Raw genomic sequence first — 23,276 nt, 5'->3', positions numbered from 1 at the left:
TATCCCCACCGCCCGTGTCCCGGCACTGCCGCAGCCTCGCTGCCGCCCCTCACTGAGCGCCCCGCGCAGCCCCGTGCCTCGCTGCGCCCCTGGGCCGCGCTGGCAGCCGCCACCACGTGGAGAGCCGGGCTGGGACGCGGTGCTGTACGGGCACAGCCCCGGGGGGGCGGACACGAGGGGCCGGGGCTGCCGGTCCCCAGCCGTTCCGCCACGATCCCCACGGCGACCCCCGCAGCCCCGGCGGCCCTTTGTGCCCCCGGTGTCACTGACGCTTCCGGGTGTCCCCGCGGTTCCGGCTGTCACTTGTGTGTCCCTACGGCCCCATTTTTCCCTGCTGTTCCTGACGGCCCAGAGCCGCCGGTGTCCCCGCGACCTCCCTCCCGTCCCGCTGTCCCTCCCGTCCTTCTGTCCGTCCCTCTGTCCGCCCCCTCCGTCCGCGCTCCGCGGGTGGGCGTGCGAAGGGGGGCGTGGCCTATGGGATAACCCCGCCCACGAGGAGGCGTGGCTCCGGAGCGGCTCGGAGCGGGGGGCGGTGGCGGTCACGTGTTCGCGGCGCCCCCTGGCGGCGCCCCTTTGTCCGCGCGCGGGCGGGGCAGCGCGGGGGCGGGGCTCGGAGCGGCCGTGTGGGCGTGTCCCGAGGGGGCGGGGAAGACGCCGATTGGCGGAGGGCGAGGGGCGGGGCGGAGAGGGCGGGGCGAGGAGAGGCGAGGCCGTCGCGGATTGGCGGAGGGGCGGGGCGGGGCGGGGCAGGGCGGCAGCTAACGGGCCCGGGCGGCGGCGCGGCGGAGCGGCGCGGGGATGGGCGGGGGGCGGCGCGGAGCGCGGCGCTGAGCGCCGGCGGGACCCCATGGACCTGGACGTGGATTACGAGCGGCCCAACGTCGAGACCATCAAGTGCGTGGTGGTGGGCGACAACGCGGTGGGCAAAACGCGACTCATCTGCGCCCGCGCCTGCAACGCGACGCTGAGCCAATACCAGCTGCTGGCCACGCACGTGCCTACCGTGTGGGCCATCGACCAGTACCGCGTCTGCCAGGAGGTGCGCGGCCGGGGGGGGCGGCGGGGTCTCGCCGGGCCACGCTCAGTGCCCCCCGCCCCCCCTTCCGCGCCCCCCCCCCCCAGGTGCTGGAGCGCTCCCGCGATGTGGTGGACGAGGTCAGCGTGTCGCTGCGGCTCTGGGACACCTTCGGGGACCACCACAAGGACCGGCGCTTCGCCTACGGCAGGTAGGGGGCGGGGTCCCGAAGGGAACCCCCGGGAGGGGCACTGGGGACTGGGGACACCCCCGTCGGGTGACACTGCCGTGGGTGAGACCCCCACCCCCCCCCAGGGAGCGACCCTCTGTGGGTGAAAGCCCCGCCAGGGGGAGAAACTCCCCTCTGGGAGAGATCAGATACCAGATCAGGACAGAACCACCACCACCCCCCCTTGCCCCGGGTTGCCCACCCCCCATGCCAGGAGAGACCTCCCCCCGGGTTAAGCCTTCCAGCTGGGGAACCACCCTCCGGGAGAGACCCCCACCCCCCGGGAGAGAACGCACCCCCCTGCGTGAGACCTCCTCCGTGCAGGAGACCCCCCCGCAAAGACCTGCAGACACCCCCAGGAGGGACCTCGCCTTCGGGAGGGATCTCCCTTCCCCCTGCAGGTTCTCCCATAGAGGTGCCATCACGTGGCGGTGGGGTCCCAGGGGACTCCTGGGGGTTCTGAGGCTGTTGGGGACCCACATACCGCAGGGGGGGCATCGGGACACCGCAGAGTCCGCTGTGCTCGGCTCACACCCCCCAGTCCCTGCAGTGTGCAGTGCCCCGTAGGGTCCTGGCCCCCCCTGTAGGGTCCTGGCCCCCCCTGTAGGGTCCTGGCCCACCTCTCAGCTCCCGATGCCCCATGGCTGAGCAGGGCAAGGCCCGATCCCCCCCCCCCCCCCGCGCAATGCCCAGGCTGTAAACAAGCACGGCCCTCAACCCCTGGCACGGCCCCTCTGCTATCGCTGCCCCTGCGCCAGCTTCGTGGGCGCACTCCCACAACCCCTCCACGGGGCTGGGGGCACCCGACGGGGCAGGGGGCTCCTGGGGCGGGGGGGGTGGTGGGGAATGCCATGGCGTGGGGTGCCCACAGCCACCCAGTGACCCCCGCTCACCGCCGCTGTCCTGCGGGGCTCTGGGTGCCGGCATCGCTCGCAGCTCCCGTGCTGGCGGGGGGCCCGAGGGCGGGCGGGTGGTGTCTATCTTGGTCCTGGCACCGGCCCGGCTCCAGCACGGCTCCCGGTCACGTCCCAGGCAGAAAGCAGCCGTGGCTCTGGGGCTGCTCCCGATGCCCTGCGGGACCCCAATGTGGGGCACAGCGTGGGGCTGGGCCCCTTCTGCGGGTATCTCCATGCTGGTGCCCAGGGGGCCAGTGCAGGGCTCTGACCTTCCTCCTCCTCCTCCTCCTCCTCCTCCTCCTCCTCTTCCTGGCCCAGGTCAGACGTGGTGGTGCTCTGCTTCTCGCTGGCCAACCCCAACTCCCTGCGCCACGTGAAGACCATGTGGTACCCTGAGATCAAACACTTCTGCCCGCGGACGCCCATCATCCTGGTGGGCTGCCAGCTGGACCTGCGCTACGCCGACCTGGACGCCGTCAACCGTGCCAGGCGTCCCTTGGCCAAGTGAGGCTGCGCCGGGGGGGTGGCAGGGCTGGGGCTCCCACAGTCACTGGGTCCCTACACTCAGCGGGTGCCACCCGGTCACCAGGTCCCCCATATGCTCTCTGGGTCCCCTATGCTCAGTGGGCCGCCCCCCCCCCCAGTCACAGGGTCCCCTATCCTCTGGATCCCCGATGCTCAGCGGGTCCCACGCGTGGTGATGAGTTCCCCCGCCGTCCCCCCAGGCCCATCCGACCCACGGACATCCTGCCCCCAGAGCGGGGCCACGAGGTGGCCAAGGAGCTGGGCGTCCCCTACTACGAGACCAGCGTGGTGGCCCAGTTCGGCATCAAGGACGTCTTTGACAACGCCATCCGCGCCGCGCTCATCTCCCGCCGCCACCTGCAGTTCTGGAAGTCCCACCTGAAGAAGATGCAGCGCCCGTTGCTGCAGGCGCCCTTCCTGCCCCCCAAGCCCCCCCCGCCGGTCATCCGCATCCCCGAGCCGCCGGCCAGCCGCGCCTGGGGCCCCGCCGCGCTCTTCTGCACCCCGCTGTGCGCCGACGTCGTCTTCCAGCTGCAGGGCGGGCAGCGCGTCTTCGCGCACCGCGTCTACCTGGCCACCTCCTGCTCCAAGTTCTACGACCTCTTCACCCTGGAGGGGCCGCTGGGGACGGGCAAGGAGCCGGCCGCCCGCGCCCGCAGCCTGGACGGGGAGCGGGGGGCGCTGGGCGAGGGGCCGCAGGGCGGGCTGCGCGCCGTGCAGAGCGACGAGGCGCTGCGGGCGGCGACGGGGGATGGCGCTCGCGATCTGTCGGCGTGGGGCCGGGGCTTCGTCAGCATGCGCTGGGAGGTGGTGGCCGATCCGGTGGCCGGGAGGGAGAAGAGGATGACGGTGGTGTGCATGGACCGCTCGGTGGCGCCGGAGCCGTTCCGCGCCGTGCTGGAGTACCTCTACACCGGGCGGCTGGAGCGGACGTGCGCTGACCTGATGCAGGTGGCCACCATCGCCGAGCTGCTGGAGGTGTTCGACCTGCGCATGATGGTGGCCAACGTGCTCAACAAGGAGAGCTTCATGAACCAGGAGATCACCAAAGCCTTCCACGTGCGCCGTGCCAACCGCATCAAGGAGTGCCTGGGGAAGGGCGTCTTTGCAGGTACGCCGCGGCCACGCGGGGCGCCCCTCTGCTGTGCCCACGGCCCCCCCCCCAGCCCCCCACCCCACGCCGCCCGTGTGGCAGCGCCGTTGCGGGCTGTGCATCCCGTCCCCCTGCTGCCCAGACGTGGTGTTCCGCGTGGACGACGGAGCCGTGCCGGCGCACAAACCCCTGCTGATAGCCGGCTGCGACTGGATGATGGCCATGTTCCGGGGGGCGTTCCGGGAGAGCTACGCTGCCGAGGTGAGGGGGCAGCAGGCGGTGGGGCGTCTGGGAGGGGACGGCGGGAGGGGGCCGCTGCGGGGAGCAGCCGGCACGGCGCTGCGCCCACGGCATCCCTGCGCTCGGGCCTCGGCCGTGCGGGGCTCCGGGCGGGGGTCCGTCCTTCCCGCAGCGCCGGTCCCCGCGCCCCTGTCCCGCAGGTCTCCCTGCCGGGCACCAACTGCGCCTGCCTGCGTGCCGTCCTCGATTTCCTCTACACCGGGGTCTTCACGCCCACACCCGACCTCGACGCCATGGAGCTGCTCATCCTCACCAACCGCCTCTGCCTGCCCCGGCTGCAGGCGCTCACAGGTGAGCCGCCCCCCCTCCTCCCCCTTCCCGGCCGCCCGTTGACGTCAGCCGCCGATACAATTAGGGCCGGCTGGCGCTGGGATCGATGCGGCCCCGGGCGGCCTCGGCACGGCCCTTATGTAAGAGCCGTCGCAGCCCGGCGTCGCCCCGCGCTCACGGCTCCATCCGTGCCGCAGAGCAGTACGCCGTGGATGAGCTGCTCCGCGCCTTCATGCAGCAGGTGGAGATCGACGAGCAGGTGCTCATCTACCTGGAGATGACTCAGGTACGGGATGGGGGGCTGAGGGGCATCGACCCCCGGCTCGGCCCGTCCTGATGGGGGTCCCCGCAGTTCCACAACGCCCGGCAGCTGGCCGCCTGGTGCCTGCACTACATCTGCACCAACTACAACAGCGTGTGCCGCCGCTTCCCCCGAGAGATGAAGTTCATGTCCCCGGGTAGGGCGCGGGCGGTGCGGGGTCCGGGGGGAGGGGGGAGAGGGGGCGGCCGGCCGGCTGTGCGCTGAGCCCCCGCGCCCCGCAGAGAACCAGGCGCACTTCGAGAGGCACCGCTGGCCGCCGGTGTGGTACCTGAAGGAGGAGGACCTGTACCTGCGCTCCAAGAAGGAGCGGGAGCGTGAGGAGCAGCTGCAGCGCAAGCAGCACACCCGCAGCAAGTGGTGCTTCTGGCGGCCTTCGCCCCACGTCTCCTGAGCCGGGAGCGCGGCCGTGCCGCTTCCCAGGGCCGGGGACGCGGCCGGGCTCCGAGCCGTGCCGGCTTGGGGGCTTCTCCTCCACGGGAGCCGCGGCCGCCACCGGTCCCAGGAGCCGCCGCCTGTTTACAGCCCCGTCCCCGGCTACGGGCGCCCGCCGCGGCCGCCGCTCCGGTTCACGGCCCCCGCGGAGCGGCGTCGAGCCGGCAGGGCCCCCCGCGCTGGTGCTACCTCTGACCGAGCAGTATTGTGGGGCTGGGGGCCCGCGGCAGGGTGCTGACCCGAGCTGGGTGCTCCCAGCCCGGCTCTCTGGTGCTGAATTCCCCCCTCCGCGCTGCCGGAGGTGGGGGCCAAGCTGTGAGCGGGGCGCGAGGGAGAGGCGGCGGGCGGCCCGGCTGGCCCCGTTCATCTCCGTGCCTTGGACGCGTCCCGGCCCCCTTTGGGTCCCGGTCGCCGTGTCCCCGTGCTGCACAACGATCCTTTGTACACTTTTCTACTCCGCTCGTCCCGCCCCAGCACAACCCCCGGGCGCCCGCGCCCACCTCAAGGGCTGTTTGTACCCCCGCCTCCCCAGCACTGTGAGCGGGGCTCCTCACCGCGCCGATTTTAACCTTTAATAAAACCTTTTGTAACGGGACCGAGCCGCTGCCCGCCCCTCACTGCCGCGGCGGTGGCGCTGGGCACAGAGAGCGGCGACACGACGGCGCTCGGGCCGGGGCTGTTTATTGGGGGTGGGGGGCGGCGCACACGGGGCTGGGGGGCGATGCCGTGTGGGGGAGCACGGCTGGGAGGGCGGCGCAGGGCCGGAACGCGAACGGGGCTGAGGCTCAGCGCTGACGGTGAGAACGGGGCGCGTGGGGGCCGTGGGGCAGAAGGGCCCCCACCGCTGGTGAGGCTCTCACCCCACGGCGGGAGCTGGAGCAGCCCGGCCCGGATCCCAACGCTGCCGGGGGCTGCAGGAAAGGCTCCAGGAAAGGCTCCCGCAGGGCCGGGAGTCGCAGGAAGCTCCCAGCCCGCCTGCCAAGCAGCGGTCGAGCAGGGCCGAGCTCCTCCCGAGCCCCCCGCGCACCGTCGGGCCCCGGGAACGGAGCCAGCAAGGAAAGCCGGGACGCGGAGCTCCGTGACACCGCCGAGCCCGGCCTGGGACACGGGGCGGGGAGGTGACGGCAGCACGGGGAGAACTGCGGCACGCAGCGCGGCTCCACTTCCAGCACGGTGCGGGGCCGCCTCCCAGCCCACGGGGTGCCAGCGGGGCCGTGGCTCCGCACAGCGACCTCGCAGCCCGGTCCCGGGGCGCACGGCCGTCCCAGCAGAGCGCGGCCTCCGCTTTTTGCGGCACGGAGCGCGGCTGCGGCCCCGCACGGGCGGCCGCTGGGAGCCGGGTTTGCCCGCAGCGCCGGCAGGGCGCGAGGCCTCGCCTTGCCCCGCTGAGCCCCGGGCCGGGGCGGGCCGCGCTGCCGCAGCCGTGGGTGCGGCCGCCTGGGGTGGGAGCGGCCGCTGCGGCCCCCCCGGCCGGCCGGGCTCGTAGCAAGGGTTCAGCCCGGATCCCTTCGTGCCTGAAGGAAAGGTGCCGCGGGGAAGAGAGGAGTCGGTTCCGCTCCTCCGTGCGGGGAACGGATCGGAACGCTGCTACCAGAGCCCGCGGTGCGGCTGCTGCTGCCCGGCCACGTCACCTCGGCCGCATCCTTCTCGCAGGGGGGGTTCGGGGGGGGTGGGGGGCAACTTCTGGCCCGGGGGCCCGCAGTGCTGCGGAGTCGGCACGGCTCCCGGCCCGTGCTCCCATGCGCAGACGGGCCGCACCGAGGGCAGGGATGCTTTGGGAGCGACCGATCTCAGCTCCGGCTCCGTGCAGAATCCCACCGTGCCGGGCACGGCGCTGTGACGGAGGCGGGGGGGGGGTACCGGCAGCCCGGCTCTCCCTGCCGCAGCCCCCCAGCAGCCCGCACGGCTCGCGGCTACACCCGGCTGTAGCAGAAGATCTCGCTGAGGTCGTAGCCGGTCACCGCAAAGGAGTTTCCCTCGGGGTCACAGAACCGGGCACCGCAGATCTGGGTGTCGGTGACGCACTCAGCGTGGCAGTGCTCGACCTGCACGGAACCGCAGCGAGGGGCGCCGTTCGATAAGCACAGCCCGAGCCGCCTCACGTCCGCGCCCTCCTATGAACGCAGCGCTCCGAGCGACGGGCAGGAAGAGCTGGGCCGGCAGCCGAGGCTACAGCCGGCCGGTTCGCAGCCCAGGAGCCGTTCCTTTCTGCGCCCCACGTCGAGACTCGGGGCCGTGCCAAAAGGAGGAGGAGCCGAGCGGCTGCAGCGGCCCAGGCTGGGCCCGGCCGGCTTTCCACTGCAGCGCCCCGAGCAGCCGCGGCAGCCGCGACCCTACGGCGGCGCCCCGCTCCCAAATCCCCGCCGCCCGCTCGCGTCTCGCTCTCACCTCAACGTCGTCGGTGTCCGGGTTCCTGCTGAGCTTCCACACGTGAACGAAGGAATCCTCCGCACCCGACAGCAGCTGCAGGGGGGGCGGCAGAGAGGCCGTGGCACGGCGGGCCGATGCCCCCGACCGCACGCAGCCCCCGCCCGGCGCCGTGCGCAGCGCGCCGTACCTTTCCCGAGGCCGGTGCCAGGTCCAGGGCGTAAATCCAGCGGGCGTGCGCCCCCACCTCGGCACGCAGGCTGCCCGTCGCTGCGTCGTACAGCCGGATCTGCCCGTTGCCGTAACCGGCGGCCACGATCCCGTTCCAGAGCCGCACGGAGGAGCAGGTCCAGCTGGGCGCAGGGCCGCCGTCACCTCCCCTCCCCCCGGCCGGCCGCAGACCCGCGCGCCCCCTCCCGCCCCGGCCGCTTCGGACTCACCCGAAGGCCGGGATCCTGTTGAGCAGGGAGAATTCCTCGCCGGAGCTCCACACGCACAGCGCCCCGGCGTCGTCAGCGGTCACCAGGTCCCCGGCCCCGTCCTGCGGGAACGGCCGAGGCTCAGCGGGGCCGCGGGGCGGGCGGAGGGCGGCGAGCTGCCGACCGACGGCGGGCAGAAGCTGCCGCTGGCAGCGGGGCCGGAGCTGCAGCACGGGAAAGCCGCGGCCTGCAGCACAAAGTTCAGCCGCCCGCAGAAACTGCTGACATCTTGTGGAAGGGCAAAGCCTGGCCGCGAGCGTGTGAGAGTTTCAGCTTCAACACGTCGGTGTTCGGCAACGCTAATTAGAATTAATTACACACGGGGGAAACGTGTGAGATCAATCAGCGCGGCTCCTCCCTCCGCTTTGGAGTCTCAGCACAAACTGCAGCCCAACGCCGCTGCTCTGGGCTTCACAGCGAGCTCCGTCCCTGTGCTCAGCGACTGCACAGCAGCGCCTTGGAGACCAGGCAGAGCGGGGCGACCGAGCAGCTCTCACAAACGAGCTCCACATCCAGGCTAATTGGGGACGAGTTCTAAGCAATTAATTGTTCAAGGGAGTCCCGAACGCAGAGAAAGTTCAACGCGCCTCATTAGAGAACGTTATCAAAGCGGCCTCGTCGGGAAAGATGCAGCCGGTAATGAGGAAGGCAATTAGTGCGTCTGCTGAGATGTCGCCCAGGGAGCCCCGTCCCGATTTCAGGCTGAGCTTTGGCACTGGGCAGAGCCAAACCATCTGCCGTGACAAGGGTCACCGTGCCGCTGCTGACGGTGAGACGCCTCCTCCCCTCTGCTGAGGGCGGGCAGGGGAAGCAGCTCTGCCCCCAGGAGCCCCAGGAGCAGCGCTGCCCTCGGCCTCCCCACCTCCCCGAGCTCCGGGCACAACGGCGGCCCTGCGGCCCTCAGGATCCCCATGCAGACGGGTGGGCCGGGGCCGTGCCCCCCTCGCCCCACGCTCAGGAGGGCCTGTGCCAGCAGCTCCCTCATGGAGGCAGCTTGCCTTCTGCTGGCCGTTTATTCGCCGCCACTTTTGCTCGCTCCTGTTACAAGCCTGCTCTTTAGCTTTCAATGGCTCTCCCATGCCCTGGCACGCACCCTGACGTGTCACAGGCCATTCTCTGGCAATTAGTCACGCTCTCACAGGCGCTCTTTGTGCAAAAGGCCCTCGGCTCCTCGTCCCATCAAGACCGTCTCTGCCGCAGCATTTTGCCTCCCCACAATCCGGCCAACCAGGACCGAGGCTTGGACACCTACAAAACGCTGCCTGCAGGCGGCAGAGGCCAGGCTCGGCCAAGGAGGGCACGGTGCCGCGTCAGGACGGCCGCAGGCAGCCACAGCGCCGACGGACGGCCGCAGCCCCCGCCCCACACTTTGTCCCCAGCGGCCGCTGGCGGTCACGCACGTACCGGCGCCTGGCCCAGCTCGGCGGCGATGTCGGTGATGGCGTCGCGGTGCTCCTTCAGCACCTCGCTCACCGCGATGTCGGTCCCTTTCGGGGGGATGTCGAACACCAGCACCATCCCTGAGGACAGCCCTGCGGGAGCGGCGCGCCGGAGGCGTCGGCGGGGACTGCAGCACTGCTGTGCCCCCCCAGCCCGCCCCGTGTCACTGTCACACCTCGCTCTCCCCCAAGCCCTGCGCCCCCGCGAGGCTCGCTCACACACGGCGCTTCCCTGCGGGAGCCACCAGATGAGCGCAGCCCTTTCGGCCGTCACCACGTCACCCTGCTTCACCCACGGCTCCGCAGCACCACCCGGTGCAGCCCTGCCCGTTCCTCCTCCCGGTGCTTCACTCACCCACGCAGATGAAACGTTCTCCTGCTGCACAGATCCCTCGGGCAAACGCGGCTTGTGCTGAAAGGGAACCAGGAGCCGGCTGGGTTGCAGCCTGCAGCAGCTCACATCAGCAGCAGGAAGCTGGTGTGAGTGCCATCCCCGCCATCCCCGCTGCAGTTGCCACAGTGGGTCCCCATGCACCCAGCCCAAGCCCAGGCTGTGCCTGCACAGCGGAGCTGGGGTGACGCAGAACCCCCTCCACACACTCCTGCTAAGCTGCTGAGCGGCCCTGGCCTGGCTCAGTCCAGCCTGGACACAGAAGCAATGCTGTGGGTGTCTCCAGCCAGCAGGAACCGGGCTGCACCACAGGAACGCTCGGTCTCATGGCCCTGGGAAGAGAGGGCAGAGGGCCCAGGGCTCCTCACTGCCCTCCTGCTGTGGGATTTACCTGGAGGAGGCTCTGCGATGTCCAGCGCGTGCCAATACACCATGATGGAGCCATCTGATTCGTACATCTGGAAAGAGAAAGAAAAGACGAATGAGACCCAGACAGTGGCAAAGCTCCCACAGCCTTGTGCTCCACCGCTGCCCGAAAGGGAGCAGCAGTGCTCTGGTTACGCAGCCCTGAGCCCAGCTGCCACCCCAGCGAGTTCACCTTCCCAGTGCTGCGAGCGTTGGTCACCCCGTGCAGGAGAACACCTCACCTGGATGCCTTTCTGACAGGTCAGCACCAGCAGGGTGCGTGCCGGCAGGACACACCAGGCAGCCTGGAAGGAAGCACAGCTCAGCAGGGGACCGGCAGCCCTCATCCCTCCCCAGGGCTGCCCGCAGCCGCGTTTCCGGCTCCCGTCGAACGGAAGCTGGGATGGATCGCCTCCAGGGAGCCTCTTCAGGAAGCTCCTTCCCTCCCATCTCTGCAGTCGGACTCCACGGTCTTTAGGGGCCCTTTTCAACCCGAGATGCTCCGTGTCTCCACGCCCCTGTAACTCGGATATCGCGGGCTCCCGCCCCCGTCCCAGCGGCTCCCCGCTCCGTCCCGCGGCACGGCGGCCTCTTCTCGCCCCTTCGCCCCACCGCCTCCTCGCGCTCAGCGCCGTCTGCGCCGCGTGCCGCCCGCCTCGGGCGCCGCCCGCACAGCGCGGAGTCGCCGGCAGCGCCGCGCCTGGCCGCCGGGAGGGGAATCGGAGCGGAGGCCCAGCTGGCGGCACCGCCTCCCGTCCCGCCGCCGTCGGTACCCGGCCCTCGGCCCTCCGGCTCCCCGCCCGGCTCGTCCCCGCTCCGCTCGGGGACGGCGGCCCGGCCGAGGGTCGGCGCGGGGTCCCACCTGCGTGACGAGCGAAGCCCCGCCGCCCGCCCGGGCCTGGAGCTGCCGCTGGGCGCGGCCCGCCGCATCGCCGGTGGCGCTGAGCACGGTGACGGCGGGGCCGTGCACGGAGCCGAGGAAGGCGAGCGGCCCGCGGGGCGGGAGGAGCACGCTGAGGTTGTTGTAGAGCGCCGAGGAGCTGCCGCGCAGCGCCATGCTCTTCTCCCGGCGGTACATCGCGGCCCGCGGCGCTCCCGCCGTTCCGTCGCCCCGGGCCGGCTCCGGCCCCGCTCCGATCCCGGTCCCGCTCTCAGGCCCGATCGCTCCGCGGCTCGGCCGCTGCCCGCCGTAACCATGGAGACGGCGGCGCCGAGCGATGACGTAAGGGGGGGCGGAGGCGCGTCGCGGTGACGTCATCACAGAGCGCCGAGATTCGGGAGCGACGTTGCCGTGGAGACCGAGACGCCGCCCTGCGGGGAGAGGTGAGCGGGGCGGGCGGCGGGGCGGGGGCTGCGAAAGGGTCCGGGGTGCCGAGGGGAGCTGGGGACGCCGGCGGCCGCGCAGAGCGGGGCCGGGAGGGCGCGCAGCCCGGAGCCGCCGCCTCCAGCCCCGCCGTGTCCCCGTGCAGGCCATGGCCTCCCGCGAGCGCACGGCCGCCGCCCGGCAGCGCGGGGACAAAACGCGGACCCCCAGCGCCGCTCCTCCGGACGCGGCCCCCGGGCGGCTGTGCGAGGCGCAGTGGTTGTCCGTGCTGGCGGCCGAGGAGCGGGACGACGTCGTAGGGGACGCGGTGACCGAGCTGCTGGGAGCCGTCGTGGAGCGCTGCTTCCAGGCCGAGCTGGCCCGGCAGGTGGGCGGCGCGCAGGCCCGGGTGTCCGCGTTGGGTCCGGGCGCGCTTCGAGCGCGTGTCACGGCGCCGACGTGCGGCCCTGCGCGGGCAGTGCGTGCCGTTCGCCGTGAGCCAGGCGAGGGCCGAGCTGCTGCGGGCGGCCGCGTGGCGCTTCCCGGTGCGGGACGAGGGCGACGCGGAGCTGGAGGCGGCCGGTGCGTGGCAGGAGGACGAGGAGCCCCCGCCGGGTGCCACCGACGCCTGGGCTGAGGGTGCCGTGCCCACCCTGCGAGTGTGTCCGGCCGCAGGGCACGCAGAGGTGATTCCCCCCCTGCCTTTCCCCCCCCCCAGCGCTGTGGGTTTCTGTTCTCGCACGCGTGGCCAGGATGGGGGAGTCAGCTCGTAACTCACCCCTAAGCAGCCCCGCTTTGCCCTTTCCCAGGGAGGCTGGGCGCTGTGCTCTGTGCCCCGGCCCCACTGCTGTCCCTGTGCTCCGCCCAGGTCTCCAGCACCGACACGGACGCCGTCCCATCCGAGGCTGAGGGGGGCGGCGTGCCACTGCCCTCCCCAACACCGTTGGTGCAGGGTGAGGTGCTCGACGCTCCGCAGCCCTCCGAGGGATCTGGCAGCCCCCCCGTGCCAGCCCTGCTGCCGGCCCCGCTCAGCCGCAGCACGGCCCGGCCCCGGCGCCTGCCTGGCATCAAACACCCAGGGCCACGGGTGTGGGCGGAGATCAGCGATGCGGCGGAAGCTGAAGGGCACGGAGTGCCACAGCCCCCCTCCTGCAGCGACGTGATGGCGATGTGGGCACGGAAATCTCCGCGCAGTGAGGGGTGGGCGTGCGATAGGCGCGGCACCGCTCTGCTGCACCTCTCCGCGCTCCGGATCCGGCCCCACGTGGAGGTGTTGGAGCCGGGCGCAGAGATCGAGCGGCAGTCGCGTCCTCTCCGGCACCGGCGGCAGCCCCGCGGCCCCTCTGGGCAGGATGTGGGGCCGGGTGCCTCTCGATCCCCCCGAGGGCTGGCGGCTGTGGAGGCGCCGCGGCTCTTACCGCCCATCGCGGGGGCCGGGCAGCCCGGCAGCTCCCGATCTCCGGTGCTGGGCTCCTTACTGAGCACCGTCCGGCTGGCTCCCGGTGTCACCATCAGGCACGGAGGCAGCGAGGGGCGCGGGCTGCGCCTCCCTGTGCGCAGAGAGGATGCGGAGGAGGAGACGGGAGAAGCCGAGAGGGACCTGAGGCCCCTCCGCCCCACTGTGCCCTTCCCTGCCATTGCGGTCAGCCAGGTCACCGGCGATGGAACGCCTTGAATACAGCAGAGTCCAACATCTCCTGGCTGTGGGCCTGAGTGCGGCGTGGGGTGAGAGCTCCCATCTGCTCCATCCGGGATGGCAGCCCCGTCCCATCCTCGTCCCGGGGCGTCGCGGTGCCTCGGCTCCTTGCTGTGATGCCGGCTGCCAAGCCCTGCTTTCGGCAGCTCCCATAGGATTAAGGTGAAGGGACGCTCGGGGTCTGCACCCAAACATCAGCCCCAGTGGAAGCTCAGAACAGATGTGCTGCAGGGGTTGGCCCTCCCACAGCCACGTCCAGCTCCACTCTGTGGTTCTCAGGCCATCGGGGGGAGCCTCGCAGCGCTCAGCAACTGCAAGGGAAAAAGAGAAGAGAGACAGAGAGATGGAGAGGCAGGGAGAGCAGCAGCCCCCGACCCAGCGCCAGGCCTGCTGAGGGCTGTTTGGTGCACAGAGCCCCCCAGACCGTGTGCACCCCTGTTTATCAGCCCCTTTCCTGGGCTTCTGGACCCCTCTGTAACCTCAGTGCCAGGTGTGGCTGAGCAGCCCGGGCTGTCCTGTGGGACAAGGTGCTCAGCCCTCTCCCGCTTGCTCTCCCACCCCGCTGCCCGTCTCTGCCGTGCGTCCCGGGCCCAAATTGCTGCCGCCCATCCCTGCTCTGTGCTGCAGCAGCTGGCGGAGCTGCCTTGCGCTGCTGCCGGGGAATCGGGAGGGAGCTGCATGGTGCACAGCTGCGGGGCCGGGCCAATGCTGGACTCTGCCCCCCGGCCGCTCCTGGCTGTTCAGCTGCACCCCCGGCCGCAGCCATGGAGCTGCCGAGCTTCTGCAGCCACCCGCTGTGGTCCGTGCTGGCCTTGCTGCTGGGGATGCTGCTCTGGGCCACGAGGAGACGCGCCTGGAACCCACGCAAGTGTCCCACCGACCTGACCGGCAAGACGGTCATCGTCACCGGAGCCAACAGCGGTGAGAGGGGCCTCGGTGGCACCGGGGGGCCGCGGGGCCATGAGGGGCTGCGGGTGCCGCGCCGTGGGACGAGGGTGACACGTGGGGCAGCGTGGGGCCGTGGGGCGGCTCGTGGGTCCCTGCCTTCCCGCTGCCAGCTCTGGTGGCACCGAGGGCTGCGGGAGAGGTGGCTGCCCGTCCCCGGGCTGCGCGTGCTGCGCTGTGCCACCCCACGCTCTGCCCCACGCTCACCGCCCATCGGTGACGCCGTGCCCCGCCGTGCCACCACCCGGATCCGCTGCTTCTCGCCATGCACCAGGTAACCCAGCAGCAGCCCCACAGCTGGACTCTGCCCTGCCGGGTCGATGGCTGACAGCCGAGGCCACCGCCTGTTCCTGCGCTGCCTCGGCCCTGAGCTTCGCGCTGGGCGCTGGGCTCTCTGCTCCCGCAGCGTCCCTTGGTGCAGCGCGGGGCTGAGTGTTGGGCAACCCGTGCCGTGTGCCTGTTGTGCTCAGCACAGGGTGGCTGCACGTGTCCTGGGCCCATCCCATTGCTGTTGGTTCCTGCCACGTGGCAGCAGCTGCAATGAGCTGCCGGCCCGGCCCTTCCCACAGCCCACAGCAGCTCCATCCCCATCCTGTCCTGCAGAATCACAGAATGGTTGGGTTGGAAGGGACCTCGAGGATCACGAAGCTCCAACCCCCTGTTGCATGCAGGGCCACCAACCTCCCCATTTCACAGCAGCCCAGGCTGCCCAGGGCCCCATCCAACCTCCAACACCTCCAGGGATGGACGGGGCATCACAGCCTCTCTGCAGCTGTTCCAGCCCCTCCCCGCTCTCACAGCACACAACTTCCCCTGACACCCAACCCCAAGCTGCCCTCCCTCAACCCCTCACCACCCGTTTCTGCCCCACGCTGACACCCCCAGCTCCCGAGCCGTGGTGCCCCCGGTTTGGTGCTGAGCTCCCAGCAGTGCCAGCACGGGGACCCAATGCCACCCCACCCTGCCCTTCTCCACCCGGGGGGCACGGATCCCACCGGCCGCAGGCGGTCGCCCGCTCTGTGCGTTACAGGGATCGGGAAGTGCGTGGCCATGGACCTGGCCCGCAGGAACGCCCGCACCATCCTGGCGTGCCGGAGCCGGGAGCGCGGCCAGGCGGCGGCGGAAGAGATCCGGGCGGCCACCGGCAACCCCAACGTGGTGCTTCGCCTGCTGGATAGCGGCTCGCTGGCCTCGGTGCGCGCCTTCGCCGCGGAGGTGCTGCGGGAGGAGAAGCGCCTGGACGTGCTGGTCAACAACGCCGGCCTCACCGGTAACGCCCCGCGCCCGCCGCCGCCCCGCCTCGCTAAAATCGCGGCCCCACGGCACCGCGCGCCTCTTGCAGGGCTGCCTTTCGCCCTCACGCCCGAGGGTTTGGAGCGGACCTTCGCCACCAACTACCTGGGCGCGTTCCTGCTCACCAACCTGCTGCTGGGTGAGCCGAGGGCTGCGGGCTGGGGGAGGCCGGGCTGGGGGGGGGGGGTGCCGGGTGAGGACCTCATGCCCCGCTCCGCGCAGACCTGATGAAGGCGTCGGCGCCCGCCCGCGTCGTCACCGTCTCGTCCTTCCGGCACAGCGCGGGCACCGCGGACACGCGATTCCTCACCGGGCGGGCGAGGCCCGGCGGCTTCGATCCCGTCTACAACAGCACCAAACTGATGAACATTCTCTTCACCGCCGAGCTGGCGCAGCGCCTGCAGGGCACGGGTGGGTGATGGGCCGCGCCGTGTTGTGCCGAGCCGCGCCGTGCTGCAGATTGCCATGCGGTGCTGTGCCGTGCCGCACCGTGCTGCACCGTGTCCTGCTGCACCATGCCGTGCCGTGCCATGCCGTGCCATGCTATGCTGTGCCATGCTGTGCCCAGGTTGCATTTGGCTGCAGGCTCTCAGGCCCAGCAGCACCTCAGGGCTGCCCACCCATCCCGACTGCACGGCGGTGCCGCGGCGCAGGGCCTGCATGGGGGGCTGCAGGGGCTCAGCAATGCCCCGGGACCCCGCGGACACGGGATCGGGGATGGCTGTCATCACCGGTGGGGTCGGGGCCCTTCCTGCTGCCCCGGCTTTCCGGGGCCGCCCCACGGGCCCCTGCTTGGCACGGGGGGATCTGCCTGCCGTGGGCCGGATGGTGACGGTGCCGCCGGGCAGGGGTGACCGCCAACAGCCTGAACCCCGGCGTGGTGAGCACCGGCATCATGCGCAACTTCAGCTGGGTGGTGCGCGGCCTCTTCTTCCTCATCAGACCCTTCATTAAGGTGAGCGGGGCCACCCCCGGCGACGGGGCTCCGGGTGGGCAGGGGGCGGCGGGGCCCCCGTTCAGCTCTTTTCGCCCCGGCAGTCGGCGGAGCAGGGGGCCGTCAGCACCATTTACTGCGCCGTCTCGGAGGAAGTGTCGGGCATCTCAGGGAAGTATTTCGGCAGCGACTGCAGCCTCACGCTGCCCTCCGCAGCCGCCCGGGACGCCGGGCTGGCCCGCAAGCTTTGGGAGGAGTCGGAGCGGCTGACGGGGCTGAGCCCGTAGGCTGGGCGGCCCCGAGACCCCCGCCCGCTAGGAGCCGCGATGGGGCAGAGACGGAGCGAGCGGCCGCGGCGTAAGCGCTTTATTAAAGGCCTCGGTGTGAGCGCTACTCCCAGGTGATGTCCAGGTCCAGCCGCTGCTTCCGCACTGCCTGCAGGCAGCCGTCGTAGTCGCGGCGGTGCACATCGCGGCAGCGGGACACGTCCAGGCGGCGCAGGCGGCCGTCGGAGGCCAGCAGCAGCCGCACGGTGCGCCCGGACACGCGGCTCTCGACCAGCGAGAGCTCCTGCAGCTCCTGCAGCGGCGGCCCCGGCGCCGTCAGCACCGTCTCGAACACGGAGTCCAGCGGCAGCGCGATGCCGAGCAGGCGCAGGCTCTGCAGGCGCGGGCAGCGGCACAGCAGCGACGCCAAGGTGGCGCGCAGCAGCAGCCCGTGGGGCTCCGGGACGGGCCCGGGCAGCGCCAGGGAGAAGCGGCGCAGGCGGGGCAGATCGCGGGGCAGCAGCTCCGTGTCCCACCGCGGCGGCTCCTCGGGCGGCTCGGCGTCGGGGCGGCCGCGCGGCGGAGGCCGCAGCTCCGCGCTGAAGTCCCGCAGGTTGGGGCAGCAGCCGAGCAGCGCGCACAGGGCGAGCTCGTCCTCCAAGAGGAAGCCGTGCAGCGCAAGGCTCTGCAGCCGCGAGCCCAGGCCGCGCACCAGCGGCAGCGCCTCGCACAGCGCCCGGCCCCGCGGCCCCGCACACGACAGCCCCAGCCGGGCCAGGCGGCTCCAGCTCAGCAGCGCGTCCCAGGCGTCCGTGTCGCCGTCCCCGAGGCACGCTGTCACCTCCTCGGCGTCGGGGCAGACGGCGCGGGCGGCCGCCAGCTCCGGCTCCGTCAGCTCCTCCAGGTGCCGCAGGGGCAGCGCGAGCGGAGGGCCGCCGCGTCGCCGCGCCAGCTCCCGCAGCGAGGGGAAGCCGTCGGCGTCGCCGGTGTCGTCGAGCCGCCCCGCGTGCAGGAGGGCGAGCGCGGCCGGCGCGTCGCCGTGCGCCAGCACCTCCAGGAGCGGCAGCGCCAGCAGCACGAAGGCCAGCGCCGGCACCGCGCCGTCCCCCGCCGGCTCCAAGCCGCGTGCCAGGAGGACGCGGAGCGTCGGGCAGCCCGGGATCCGTTCCAGCGGGTCGTAGGCCAGGTGCCGCAGGGCGCGCGGCGTCACCTTCTTGCAGCGGGACACGTCCAGCTCCCGCAGGCGGCGGCAGGAGGAGCCCACGGCCGCCAGCACCTGCACGTTGGCCTGCGTCTCCGCCAGCCCCAGGCGGCTCAGCAGGGGCAGCTCCTCCACCAGGTCCACCAGCACGTCGGTCGACAGCCGGCTGCAGCCGTGCAGGTCCAGCGTGCTCAGGCTCTGCGCCCGTAGACGAAGCTGCATCAGCAGGGCCTGCGGCGTCGCCGGCGCTCCCCGAGCCCCACAGCCAGCTTGGGACCCTGCAGCGCACAGCCCACGCCCCCGGTGCAGCAGACGGCCTTGTGCCCAAGCGGTGCTGGGAGGGGAAAACCAGTGCAGACCAGTGCCCCTCGTCCCCTCCCTGATGTCCTACAGCAGCTGCCAGACCCTGCCCCATGCAACACCAACCGGCTCCGCTCGCAGCCCCACAGCGGGCACCCCCTGCCCATGCAGCCCAGCCCCACAGCGGGCACCCCCTGCCCACACCCAGCCCCGCTCACCTTGCAGCGCACGGTGATGAGCTGCCCGATGGTGTTGCTGACCAGGCCGTGGCAATGCTGCAGGCTGAGCTCCTGCAGGTGAGGCAGCAGCAGCAGATGCAGCGCAGCACGCGACAGGCGGCGGCTCTCGCCCAGCAGCCGGATCAGGTCCTGCACCAAACTGCCGGCTGCGGGCAATGCGGGTCAGCAAGCAGCACCGCCTGCCTGCCTGCCTTCCTCCTCGTGCACCCCGCTGCTCACCCAGGTCGTTGAAGGGGCCCATGACGAAGCGGAAGCTGTACTCATCCAGGTAATTCTCGCTGTAGTCCTTCACCCACACGCTCTGCATGTGCTGCACCAAGCTCTGCAGGCAGAGGCTGCCCAGCGTCGGCACCGCCTTCCTCCGGGGCATCGACTGCTGCGGGGAAACGAACGGCTGAGCAGCAGGGCCGGGCGGCGGGGTGTGTTTAGGCGCGTCTGCGAAGCCGTTTAGGAGCACCGCCGCCCGGCTGCGTGCTGCCAGCGCGCTCGGCGACATCGCCGGCACCGTAGCAGCTCCGCACGGCACGGCAGCTGCGCTCGAAGCGTCCGGGCGGGCTGGGACGCCGGCAGGACCGGCAGCTCGGCTCGGCGCAGCCCCGACCGCCAGCGCGGCTCCCCCGCGCCGATCCCAGCCGCCGGGCGGCCCCTCGCTGTCACGGCCGGCCCGAACGGGGATGGCTGGCAGCCGGGCGCGGCGACCTCAGAGCTCCTTCCTGGCCCCGACGACCCCGCGGTTCTCCCAGCGGCTCCGGGAACGGGGAACCGCGCCCCGCACAGAGCCGTTCTCCGCCGGACCAACGCGCCAGAGAAGCCAGCTCCGCCCACCCGGTGCTGGGGGTCGGGGCCGGGCCCCGGTGGGGCCACTTACCGGCTGTGCCCGGCCCGGCTCGGCTCGCTTCCTCCTCCCGCCCGGTTCCACCCATGGGGCAGCGCCCCGCCGCCCGTCCCGCCCCGCCCCGCTCCCCCCACGCCCGGCCGGCGTCACTCGGCTCACTGCGCATGCGCGCAGCACTCGGGGTCCTTCCACCTCCCCCCCCCGGGCTGCCCGCAGCCGTGCCGCACCGCGTGGCCGCACTGCGGGCCGTGCCGGCCGTCAGGCGCGGCTCTGGGCGGCCCGAGGGGTCCTCGCGAGAGGCTTCGCGGCCGGGCGGCGGCTCCGGGCCTCCGGATCAGGGCCGGGCGCGGCGTTGAGGTACCGGCGGCGGGGGGCGGGCGGGGAGCGGCGGCGCGGTTGGGCTCCGGGCCGCGAGGCGATCCGTGCCGCTCTGCCGGCCGAGCTGAGGGCTGCGGTTCGCCGCGCCGCGCGGGCCGCGCTGTGCCGAGCGCTGAGGGAACGGGTTGGGCCGGGCGGAACCGGCGGGATCGGGAGCCAAAGCTGTGAGCGACCGGCGGATGGGAGCGGGGGGGGGCGGCCTCTGACCGGGAAACAGCGATGGGGGGACATGGAGGGCCGGGATGGGGCCCGGTTGCGGTTGGGGTCCGGTTGGGGTCAGGTGGGTGTCAGGGCGGCTCCCGGCCCGCTCAGGCCGTTCGGTGCTCGGGGAGCCGCGCGGCCCCCGGCCCTGGAGCTGTCGATGTGCGAGCGGTTGGTGGTCGGGCCGAATGATCCTAAAGGTCTTTTCCAACCGTAACGGTTCTGGCGCTCAGCGCTGGGATGCGTGGAGGAATGGAGGCGCCCCCAGGCACGGGCACAAAGCTGGGAGCGGTGACTGACGGCCCAGAGGGCCGCGCTGCCATCCGGCACCGCTGGGCGGGCTGAGGGCTGGCACAGGGGAACCTGATGGGTTCAACGTGGCAGCGCAGGGCTGGGCATGGGGGGGTGAGGGGGGGACAGCTGCAGTGCACAGGTTGGGCTGGGATGCTGGAGAGCAGCTCTACGGAGAAGAAGCCGAGGGTCTTGATGGCCAAAGGCTGACCGTGAGCCGGCAGTGCAGCAACCCCGGTGGCCCAGGAGGCGCCCGGTTCCCTGGGCTGCAGGCACAGAGCGCGGCCAGCAGGGCAGGGAGCCGCTCGGCCCCTGTGCTCCGCCGCGGGGACAAAACATGCGGAGCACCGCGCCCAGTGCGGGGCTCCCGGTTGAGGGCAGGCGGGAGCTGCCGGGGCCTGGAGCAGCTCCTGACGGGGGCAGGCTGAGAGCCCCGGGCCGTGCGTGTGGAGGAGAGGAGGCTGAGGGATGCGAGCGGCGCTGAGGGGATGCGCGGAGGGCTGGGGCCGGGCTCTGCAGGGCGGCGGGCACGGGCTGCAGGCCGGGGAGCTGGAAGTGTCGTGCTGAGGGGGCACGGAGCACGGGGGCTGCGGGGTCTCCTTTCTGCAGGTACCCGAAGCCACCTAAAGGGACGCTTTGTGTGGGGAACGGAGCGGGGGAGCTGCAGAGGTCCCTGGCAGCCCCTCCAGCTGTGAGTCACCACTTCTCTGCATTCAGCTCTGAGCAGCACCTGGTGCAGCTCTCTGCCCTCAGCCGCCGCCTCCAGCAGGGGGGCTGCCCTTATCATGAGGTGCAGTGCCGTGTTCTCCTGTACTGAAGATGCTGCCAAGGTCTTTCCTTGTGACCTTGGGCAGATCTCTTTTCCCCTCTCCTCCCTCAGCTCTCTGACGTGAGGTGGTGGCTGTGACCTACTTCACAGGGAGGATCCCTGCCAAATGAACACGAGGCGCTCGGAAGTTCCTTTGGAACTACTGGGAGCAGCTGTCAGCAATTCAGCGTTTGTTATTTCTGTTCCTGCTATTCTAAGCAGAAGGGAGGCTCCGGGAGCTGCCGGCCTGGAAGCTGAGCTTCCCTTGGCGAGCAGTGCTGTCCCAACGCAGCACAGAACAGAAGCAGTGAGCAGTCGTGGCCGTTGCAGAGCTTGCAGAGCAGGCACGGCTCACATCGGCCGTTCTCAGGGGCCGAATGGGGGCTGAATGGGGGAGGCGGGCAGGTGCTGCAGGGATGGGGGGCGTGAGGGTGAGCGGAGAGCACTGACCTGTCCTTGCTGGGCCGCGGCGTCCTGCGCTCCGTGCTGCTGTGCCGCATGGCTGCGGCCCCCATGGTTTGCTTTCGGCTGCAGGAAGGCCTCCCCCGTGCGCTGGGAGGCGCAGAGCTGTGCTGCTGTGCTGCTGTGCTGCTGTGCTGCTGTGCTGCTGTGCTGCTGTGCTGCTGTGCTGCTGTGCTGCTGTGCTGCTGTGCTGCTGTGCTGCTGTGCTGCTGTGCTGCTGTGCTGCTGTGCTGCTGTGCTGCTGTGCTGCTGTTGTGCCCCGGCTTTGTTGCGGCGCTGCTGGGCTGTGCTGGAGTTGTGCTGCAGCCGAGCACGGCGCAGGCTCACAGAGCCGCCTGCAGGGTCCTAAAGCCTGGAGCTGCGCTGGGGGCTGAGCTGCTCACGGCTCTGCTGGGTTGAGGTGACGTGGGCTCCGGAAACTTCTCCTTGCTGCCTTTCTGTATGGGATGCCGTTGCCAGTGAGAGCATTAATGAAGGTGTTTGATGGTCTGGATGTACGGGACGCAGAAGCGTGGCTGTCCTTCCGTCTGCAGTGCTGGGGTCGGAGCTGCAGAGCATCTGTGGGTCTGGTGGCGTCCCGGGGCAGAGCTGTGCCCGTCCTGTCCTGTGGGGAGCTGCTGTGGGGTGCTGAGCTCAGGGAGGAGTGCAGCTGCAGAGCAGACAGAGTGCAGGCATTCGGGACAGCGGGAGCCCAGGCTGGCTCAGCAGTGAGCGTGCATGGCTGAGAGCTCAATTCACAGTCCTGCACTCAGCGCCTTTGGGGTTTTGTACAGGGACACCATAAAGGCAGAGCCCTGAAGTGCTGCCCTTGGGATCCCTGTTCTGAACAGAAGGGTGCAGGAAGAGGAAACCCCCTGTAGAGCCGTAGAACGGCCTGGGTTGCAAAGGAGCACAGCGCTCATCCAGCTCCAACCCCCGCTGCGTGCAGGTCAACCAGCAGCCCAGGCTGCCCAGAGCCTCATCCAGCCTGGCCTTGAATCCTGTTGCATCCCCAGCCTCCTTGGGCAACCTGTAACAGTGCCCCACCACCCTGTGTGTGAAAAACCTCCTCCTGATATCCAACCTAAACTCCGCTGGCTCACTTTAAAACCATTCCCCTTGTCCTGCCTATCAGAAAGCTTTGCCAGAGCAGCTCTGTGAGGACAGAACGGTGTTAGGATGAGTTCAGCTCTGTGTGGATAACAGCAGGGGTTCTGGTGGCTGTGAGCTGCTCCAGGTCGTGTCTGAGCTTCGGGGTGACCTCATGGCAGCCTATCAATAGCTGAAGGGAACCTACAGCCAGGAGGGGAGTCAACTCTGCACAAGGGCTGACAATAGCAGGACGAGGGGAAATGGATCCAAGTGGAAGGAGGGAAGATTTGGGTTGGATGTTAGGGGGAAGTTCTTTACAAGGAGAGGGGTTGGGCCCTGGAACGGGCTGCCCATGGGGCCTATGGGGTGTATGGAGTTCTATGGGGGTCTATGGGGTCTGTGGGGGTCTATGGGGGTGGATGGGGTGGATGGGGGTCTATGGGGGCTATGGAGTTCTGTGGGGGTCTATGGGGTTCTATGGGGGTGTATGGAGTTCTATGCGGGTTTATGGGGTCTATGGGATCTATGGGGGTCTATGGGGTGTATGGGGTTTATGGGGGTCTAGTCTATGGGGTCCATGGGAGTCTATGGGGTTCTATGAGGGTCTATGGGATCTATGGGGTCTATGGGTTCTATGGGGTGTATAGGGTTCTATGGGGTTCTATGAGGTTCTATGGGGGTCTATGGGATCTAAGGGGTCTATGGGTTCTATGGGGTGTATAGGGTTCTATGGGGGTCTATGGGGTTCTATGGGGGTGTATGGAGTTCTATGCGGGTTTATGGGGTCTATGGGATCTATGGGGGTCCATGGGAGTCTATGGGGATCTATGAGGTTCTATGGGGGTTTATGGGGGTCTATGGGGTGTATAGGGTTCTATGGGGGCCTATGG

At 70.7% G+C, this 23,276-nt stretch overlaps 4 protein-coding genes across 4 annotated transcripts; 3 read left to right on the top strand and 1 right to left on the bottom strand.

Moving 5' to 3' along the window:
* Positions 1–841: 841 nt before the first annotated feature.
* Positions 842–5,041, top strand: LOC306945954 (rho-related BTB domain-containing protein 2-like; the record flags this gene model as incomplete). Its single annotated transcript, XM_079534853.1, has 9 exons — positions 842–1,039; positions 1,123–1,226; positions 2,459–2,644; positions 2,866–3,776; positions 3,901–4,019; positions 4,199–4,349; positions 4,526–4,614; positions 4,681–4,786; positions 4,872–5,041. Exons 1-9 carry the CDS (start codon positions 848–850, stop codon positions 5,039–5,041), a joined length of 2,028 nt encoding a protein of 675 aa, XP_079390979.1. The 5' UTR covers positions 842–847.
* A 1,954-nt stretch (positions 5,042–6,995) lies between these two features.
* WDR54 (WD repeat domain 54) lies at positions 6,996–11,241 on the bottom strand (the record flags this gene model as incomplete). The annotated part of the gene is made up of 9 exons (XM_079535057.1): positions 6,996–7,127; positions 7,471–7,545; positions 7,640–7,802; positions 7,890–7,990; positions 9,333–9,460; positions 9,723–9,779; positions 10,150–10,216; positions 10,406–10,468; positions 11,026–11,241. 9 exons carry the CDS (start codon positions 11,239–11,241, stop codon positions 6,996–6,998), a joined length of 1,002 nt encoding a protein of 333 aa, XP_079391183.1.
* Positions 11,242–11,358: 117 nt separating this feature from the next.
* LOC306945782 (uncharacterized protein C2orf81 homolog) lies at positions 11,359–13,141 on the top strand (the record flags this gene model as incomplete). Its single annotated transcript, XM_079534586.1, is given in 5 exon segments — positions 11,359–11,394; positions 11,397–11,486; positions 11,633–11,854; positions 11,946–12,152; positions 12,335–13,141. Coding segments are annotated over 5 exon segments (1,362 nt in total).
* Positions 13,142–13,926: 785 nt separating this feature from the next.
* Positions 13,927–16,621, top strand: LOC306945471 (retinol dehydrogenase 12-like; the record flags this gene model as incomplete). The annotated part of the gene is made up of 5 exons (XM_079534193.1): positions 13,927–14,083; positions 15,138–15,539; positions 15,623–15,811; positions 16,249–16,355; positions 16,439–16,621. 5 exons carry the CDS (start codon positions 13,927–13,929, stop codon positions 16,619–16,621), a joined length of 1,038 nt encoding a protein of 345 aa, XP_079390319.1.
* Between the last annotated feature and the right edge of the window lie 6,655 nt (positions 16,622–23,276).

This window comes from Tetrao urogallus (assembly GCF_951394365.1).
Source record: "Tetrao urogallus genome assembly, chromosome: 4".
Taxonomy (NCBI): domain Eukaryota; kingdom Metazoa; phylum Chordata; class Aves; order Galliformes; family Phasianidae; genus Tetrao; species Tetrao urogallus.
Note: the sequence above shows the minus strand (reverse complement) of the source record. Positions and strands in the feature narration are given on the sequence as shown.